The sequence below is a fragment of the Myodes glareolus genome, chromosome 8 (assembly GCF_982192425.1).
Source record: "Myodes glareolus chromosome 8, mMyoGla1.1, whole genome shotgun sequence".
Lineage (NCBI taxonomy): Eukaryota > Metazoa > Chordata > Mammalia > Rodentia > Cricetidae > Myodes > Myodes glareolus.
This window is the reverse complement of record NC_142033.1, coordinates 70,720,780-70,728,282: the sequence shown is the minus strand read 5'-3', so window position 1 is coordinate 70,728,282 and position 7,503 is coordinate 70,720,780. Positions and strand designations below refer to the sequence as shown.

At 57.4% G+C, this 7,503-nt stretch overlaps 1 protein-coding gene across 1 annotated transcript; it reads left to right on the top strand.

Annotated features, from left to right (window-relative positions):
- The first annotated feature begins 4,106 nt into the window (after positions 1–4,106).
- On the top strand, positions 4,107–5,949 carry Adra2c (adrenoceptor alpha 2C). Its single transcript, XM_048415274.3, has one exon. The coding sequence runs from the start codon at positions 4,107–4,109 to the stop codon at positions 5,481–5,483; it is 1,377 nt and encodes a 458-aa protein (XP_048271231.1). The 3' UTR covers positions 5,484–5,949.
- Positions 5,950–7,503: the final 1,554 nt, after the last annotated feature.

The window sequence follows — 7,503 nt, the reverse complement described above, 5'->3', positions numbered from 1 at the left end:
TTTCCATGACTCTGTCACCAGTTGGAGCTAGGTAAAATGGGGTATCTTCCTGACCCCGGCTCTCCTCAGCTCCTACAGGCACCGACTAAAGACAAAGATGGGCAGGTCAGATGTGACACTCCCTCAGGGGCAGGGAATATGTGAGCCAGCACAGATCTTAGAGGTAGTGGTGCAATGTGTTCATTCCACAGACAGGGAAACTGAGGCCTGGGAGTGGGGAGGGTCATTCAACTGCCAAGCAGCAAAGACAGACATAATCAGGAGCTTAAATTCACATTTGATGACTCCACTCTCTTCAGAATCAAGGTGTGTAAATGGTTGCACATGCATATGTGCATGGACATATTTGTGTGTATGCATGCTTATGCATGATCATGTGCATACACTGTGTGTGAACATAAGCATATGCAAGTGGATGCACATGCATATATGTGTGTACATACATGTCTTTGACCAGTACTGACAGGTGCAGATACACATACACATGTGTATGCCTGAGTAAATACACAGGTATACTGTAAAGCATATAAAGGTATGTATGTACACACATGATGTAAATGTGTGGATGTACACATGTAAGTGATGTGTAAGCACACATGTAGTATGAACAGGTACACAGGCATACAACATGTAAATGCAAGTGTATCTTCATGGATATTCACATTTATAGACAATGGGTACATGTGTGCACACTTGAATAAGCATACTTTTGTGGGTATGCATACATGAATATGTGTATGCATGAGTCCAGGAGGAGTGAGGTACATATGTGTTCATGCATACCTGTGAACGCAGCAGGGTAACTCAAAGAGACCAGTGCCCATCAGCACCTGCCAGGACTGCTCTGCAGCACGTGCCCTACACCCAGGGTTCATCCAGAGACATTCATCCAAAACCCTTGGTAGAGGCCTAACTTAGAATTGAGGGCCCAGGACCCAACATCCAGGCATTGTGGTCCTGGCTGGGCCAACCCACCCTCCTAGGCAGCACTCATCAGTTTACCTCTGAATACCCAGGATACTTCACTTCATGTGGCTTTCCTTCTGAAATGCACCAGGATCTCCCCAGCATGCCTCCACAGAGTGGGTACAGACACACCCACTGCTGCCAGTGTGGCCTGTCACCAACTGCTCTTAGGGTGCACACACTGTTTGCCTGCCACAGAACAACTAGAAGCAGACTGTCGGGCTTAATTGGCTATCTCTGGGCAAAGGAGCCCGTCCAGCCTCTTTATATGTCCCTGTTATTTCAGAGGCCTCAACACCTGCCCCAATGCAGCCCAGGGCTCTCAAGCCAAGGACTAAGAGCAGGCTCCTCAACTCTTACCTCTGGTTGCTGACCCCAGAGTGGAGCTGTGGCCAATATCCCTACAACATGTAGCCATCAACTCCAAGGACCCAGGTCATGCACTGGCAAGCCCTCCAGATGCCCTGGCCAGGCTGACCCTGCACACTGTTCCCAGGGCAGATCCCTTTGCCTTTATATATCTTGTGTCTAGTCAGCCATCACTTGTAAGCGTGAGGCTGTGCACAGTCTGGGCAGCTACCTGTTGTCCCTGCTGTTTCTCACAAGAGGGCTCCGCTCTGATCCGGGGAGGTCCCTAGTGCTGCCTGCGGGGAGGAGAAGCCATCTCTCTAACTCTTGTATCTGACCAGTGCCCACTTGACCTTCTCCTCATCTTCCTTTGGCTCCCCCATTCTCTAGGACCACCCCGGGCACATTCTCACCTAGGAAGCATCCCATCGGAAGGAACACCCCCACTCCTAAGGAGCACTCTGTTCTAGGCAGCCTTCACACACTAGGGAATACCTCAGTCCCTAGGGAGCCTGGTCCACAAGGCCTCTTCCTAATAACCCCTCCATATGTATACTGCAAAGGTGACACATGCTGTCACCTCCCTCCAAAAGCTCTCCTAGCCAGACAGGAACACCAAACGCAAGGCCAGTCCTTCTCTGGTTCAGGTGTTGATGATCGGATTGTGGTATGGAGGCTTCTGCACAAACCAGCTGAAGTTCTGATCAGTGGTCCCTGTTATGGCCTCGGGATAAGAAAGACCTTTTTTAATAACCATAGTGGCTCTTCCTCCAAGATCACATTCTCAAATGACAGTACAGGGCACTTTGCTACTCCTGAGTAAGAAAGCACCCAGGGTGGGCATCAGGAACCATGCCCTGCACGGACACAGGACTCAGGACAGGCTCATGGTTTGAACTGTTTCACTTCTGCCTGATCCTAGTTGGGCACCCTTGCCCTGCAGAGAGGCCCTGCAGATCCTCTAGGGCGGCAGTGCTCCCAAGGAAGCTGCACTGTCTTCAAAGACTGCAGACCAGACAAAAAAGCTCCCCAATTGAGCTCAGGGAGAAGCAGCCATCAGAGCAGGCTTCAAGTCCAGGTGTCATAGGCCCTCGTGATGATTTTCTGGACACCAGAGCCCCTCCCTTTCCCGGCTATCTGACTGTGTGGGGAGAGGTCCCGGCCAGCCTTGATGGCGAGAACGGTCCTCCTTCAGCATGGAAACGTTAAGTCTGAGGGCCCCAGTTTATTCCCTTGGCCACCTCCTCCCTAGAGCTCCGTCTCCATAGACCCAGGGCTGCCTCGGGGCAGATATCAGTTTCTAGCACTCAGCTGAGGCCACGGGTGACAGGACTTCTGTGGAATGAACATACAAGATCTCCCCGACATTTGCTCACTCTCTCTTGAACCCACTCACACAAAATCGCCCATCAGGCACGTCAGTTTGTCAAAGGCCTGATCTTGAGTGTTCCCTCCAGCTTTGAAAAGCAGGGTCGCACAGCATAAAGATTAAACTTCAACAATTGATATAGAGCTTGGGAGCCTGATCCGGGCCTCCACTGACACCGCGGTTATGATTCACGATCCCGCAGCACTGGGAGGTGCGCAGAGGAGGGAACTGAGGCCGATTGAGGAGGTGGCTCAGAAGGGGAGCAGGGACCCCAAGCTCCACAGGAACGATTCACACAGGCGGTGAGGCGTTCTCTGCAACGCTGTTACAGGCTCGCTCTCCAATCCGACCCAGGCCAGCCCCTTGTTTCATGAGGGCGTGCGCACCCGCGCGCTCCATCACTTGTAACCATAACCGAGTGAGGTGGAGGCTTTGGTCTTAGAAAGAGCAGGCTTCTAGAACTCACCGCTCAGGCCAGCCCGCGCTCAACCGGGCTCCGCAAGCTGCAGTCAGCCCTGGAGGGGGCGCCCTCGCTGAGTGCGCGCCCTGCGCCGCCGCCTCGGGCTCCTCCCCGGCGCCGCCGGCAGGTTCGCCCAGGCGGCCGCGGGCTCCGGCTCCCGGCCCGCTCCCCCCGGGCGGGCGGCTCGGGCCTGCGGGGCGCCCCGCCCCGCCCCGTTGCACCCTCCCCGCTGCGCAACTGGACTCAAGTTGGAAGCCGAGCCCGAGCGGCTGCACTTGCGCCAAGCGCACCGCGGCGGCGGCGGAGACACTGCACCCGCGAGCGGGGAGGGCGAGGCGGCGCCCGCACGGCCGAACGCGGACCACGGGGGGCGCCCGCACCCGGAGCAGCAGGAGGACAGCTGGTGTAGGCGCCGAGCCCGGCAAAGTAAAGTTGCAGTCGGAGGTTGGGCGCGGGGGCCCGGAAGAGCGGCAGCCCGCGCCCTGGCTCGCCTAGCCTCAGCCAGGAGGATGGGAAGCAGATTGTCCGTGCTGCCGCCTGAAGCCTGCAGCCCAGTCGGGTACCCGGACGGTGGAGCAGCTAGCGTGCGCCAGCTTGGACACTACATCTCCGTGGGCTGGCGGCCCGGGCGCTCCCACTGAACCCAGGCCGAGGGCGGGGCCGCGCGAAGACCCGGGACCTACCCCCCTTCCCCCCACCGCCGCGTCGCCGCGCTCTCCGGGCACCTCCAGCTCTGCACTTACGCGCGCGGCAGCTGCGGGGAGCCCGGCAGCCACGCTCTCCGGTGCGCAGCCCGCCCGCCGGGCCACCACGGCCGAGGACCGGCTCCTGGGCTTCGCGGCCCCCAGCAGGCACGCCGGAGGAGCAAGCGGCGATGCGGACGCCGACCCTGGCTGGGGGGCGCCCGAGCTGCCGCGGCTGCGCCCCGGCTCCTGGCAGGACCGCGTAGCTCGCGGGAGGACCATGGCGTCCCCAGCTCTGGCCGCGGCGCTGGCGGTGGCAGCGTCTGAGGGCCCCAACGGGAGCGACGCGGGCGATTGGGGTAGCGGCGGGGGTGCCAACGCTTCGGGGACTGACTGGGGGCCTCCGCCGGGCCAGTACTCCGCAGGTGCCGTGGCGGGACTGGCAGCCGTGGTGGGTTTCCTCATCGTTTTCACCGTGGTAGGCAACGTGCTCGTGGTGATCGCTGTGCTGACCAGCCGAGCGCTGCGTGCCCCGCAGAACCTCTTCCTGGTGTCTCTGGCCTCAGCTGACATCCTGGTGGCCACACTGGTCATGCCCTTTTCGCTGGCCAATGAGCTCATGGCCTACTGGTACTTCGGGCAAGTGTGGTGTGGTGTGTACCTGGCACTGGACGTGCTCTTCTGCACCTCGTCCATCGTTCACTTGTGTGCTATAAGCCTGGACCGCTACTGGTCGGTGACGCAGGCGGTAGAGTACAACCTGAAGCGCACGCCACGCCGTGTCAAGGCCACCATCGTGGCCGTGTGGCTCATCTCGGCTGTCATCTCCTTCCCGCCTCTCGTCTCCTTCTACCGACGGCCCGACGGCGCCGCCTACCCGCAGTGCGGCCTCAACGATGAGACCTGGTACATCTTGTCCTCCTGCATAGGCTCCTTCTTCGCGCCCTGCCTCATCATGGGCCTGGTCTATGCACGCATCTACCGCGTGGCCAAGCTGCGCACGCGTACGCTCAGCGAGAAGCGTACCCCCTCTGGCCCCGACGGTGCGTCCCCGACCACAGAGAATGGGCTGGGCAAGGCGGCGGGGGAGAACGGGCATTGCGCGCCGCCGCGCACCGATGTTGAGCCAGATGAGAGCAGCGCAGCAGAGAGGCGGAGGCGCAGGGGCGCGCTGCGCAGAGGAGGACGGCGGAGAGAGGGAGCCGAGGGGGACATGGGCAGTGCAGACGGACAGGGACCGGGGCTGGCGGCCGAGCAGGGTGCTCGGGCAGCGTCTCGGTCCCCAGGACCTGGCGGGCGCCTGTCACGAGCAAGCTCGCGCTCCGTCGAGTTCTTTCTGTCGCGCCGGCGCCGGGCGCGCAGCAGCGTGTGCCGCCGCAAGGTGGCCCAGGCGCGCGAGAAGCGCTTCACCTTCGTGTTGGCGGTGGTCATGGGCGTGTTCGTACTATGCTGGTTCCCCTTCTTCTTTAGCTACAGCCTGTATGGTATCTGCCGCGAGGCCTGCCAGTTGCCCGAACCGCTCTTTAAGTTTTTCTTCTGGATCGGCTACTGCAACAGTTCGCTCAATCCGGTCATCTACACCGTCTTCAATCAGGACTTCAGGCGCTCTTTCAAGCACATCCTCTTTCGAAGGAGGAGAAGGGGCTTCAGGCAGTGACCCTCAGGCCTCCTGGCACTGACCTCCTGGACAGCTCTGAACTCGGGCAGGCAGAGTTCCAGGAGTGGCCTGGAATTCAGGGCACAGTGTGGAATGTAACCAGCAGGAGCTGGGCGAGAGACAACTGGGCCTCGGGGAGTGGGGAGGAGAAAGGGAGACCCCTTTGCCTTCCCATCTCAGCGAGTGGCTGTGGCTAGGTTGTGGATCCAGTTCCTGAGAGAGCTTCTGTGGAGTGCGGCTGTGAAGTTAGGGTTTTAGATGGCAGACAGCTGCAGCAAGAAAGGACCCCCCCCCGACTCTCAGTGTTCCCTGTCAGCAAGGACTGACTTCCTATGACCTAAAAAGCGTCTATCTGGGGGAGGAGAGAGGGTGCAGACAATCTCCGGTTACTGAGAGTATTTGTTTGCCAAAAACAATGACAGCCAAAACAACCAAACCATTTTCTAAATAAACCTTTGTAATCTAAGTGTGAGGTACATTGGTCAGTCTTTAAGCTAGGGTGTGGGAGAACTCTCTAGACTGTTCCAAGTATCCTACACAGGCACACACTAGGGGTGTTCTAAGAGCTGAGTTCTGTCTCTCTTTCATGAGGGAGGGGGGATCTCTTTAAATACTTAAATGTTTGGGGCACATGCAAAGTGTATACTCAAAATTCTTTTCTGTAATTGACTAAGGGGCAAAGGAATGGAGGGTCTCAAGCTGATTCCAAGTTTGGATCCTGGGAGGTGTCCTCCCCACATTCCACCCGTGTGCATTGTCCTAAGAGCTCTTTGTAACACTGGCATACAGCATACTCTTTGGGTTGTCTCCTAAAGTGGGCAAGGTGGGGTGAGACATGTCCCAAGAAGTCTTCCCTTACACAAGGACTAGAGTCATGGCCAGATGTCTTTGCCTAGTTGCTGGGTGATCAGAGTGTGCTGGACAGTCCCCAGGTATTGCTTCTGAATCAGAGCCGGGGTCATCGTGGCCCATTGAGCAGAGGAGGATCTAGAGACCCCCACGGACTTCTCCCTATTGCCACCCACTCTTGGCCTTTGCTCAACCCTCAGTCCCCAGCATAAAATACTTTTGAGAGACTTCTTGTCGCCAAGCCAAGACCAGATGAGCTCTCCCTGTAACCCCATATGGCAAGTCCCCAGGGTAGGTTGGGAGGAAGATTGTGAGGACCTGGGCATGGCCTGGGAGAGTCGCCTCTACACCTGTGATCCAACTCACGGGGATAGGTAGGCTAGAGGGCTCTTGCCAGGATCCCTGCTGGGACTGCCTAGCCTTTATCTCTCCCGTGTCCCCACCCCCATCAGTCCTGTCCTCCCCAATCCCCTGCCTGAGTCAGACACCAGAGCAGGTCCTTTTTGGCCAGAACTGCCAAAACTGTATCTTGAGAAAAGAGTTTGGGCTTGCATGTGCGTGTGCGTGCGTGCGCATGCGTGCGTGCACACACACACACACTCATAATGCAAACATGCATGCACACACGCATGCACATACAGTTGCTTGGCCTCTTCATCCACTGTGGATCCTCACGGCATCCCACAGTGTCAGGCTCTACCATCACTTCATGTGGTGACACACTTACTGTGTTCTAGGCTTAGGCCCAACTGGGGAAACTGAGCCTGGAGTGGTAAGAGGAACAGAATCAACTACCTAAAGTGGATCAGGGAGATCTCAGTTCTCTCTGGCCCTGTGAAGAGGGCCCTTTGTGAGATTACCAGTCAGGGACCTGGGGGTGATACATTGGAAATGGCACGGTTGGTCCCACTAGGGCGGGGATTATATCCAGGGATTTTCCCATACGCTTACAGAAAGGCCTCCTGGGCTCAGGGCCTCAGAATTGTTACTGTAGAACCGGCATCTCAGAGCACCCAAGAATAGAGCCCAGATTATTGATAAGATAGGGAGGCCGTCCCCATTCTCTACACTCAATAGCCCCAAATCCAACCCAAGACACCTTTGTCTTGAGCAGAGTAGCATTTTTTGAATTCTGTAAATATTGCTCCAGGCACATTTCGTGGAGCTCAGA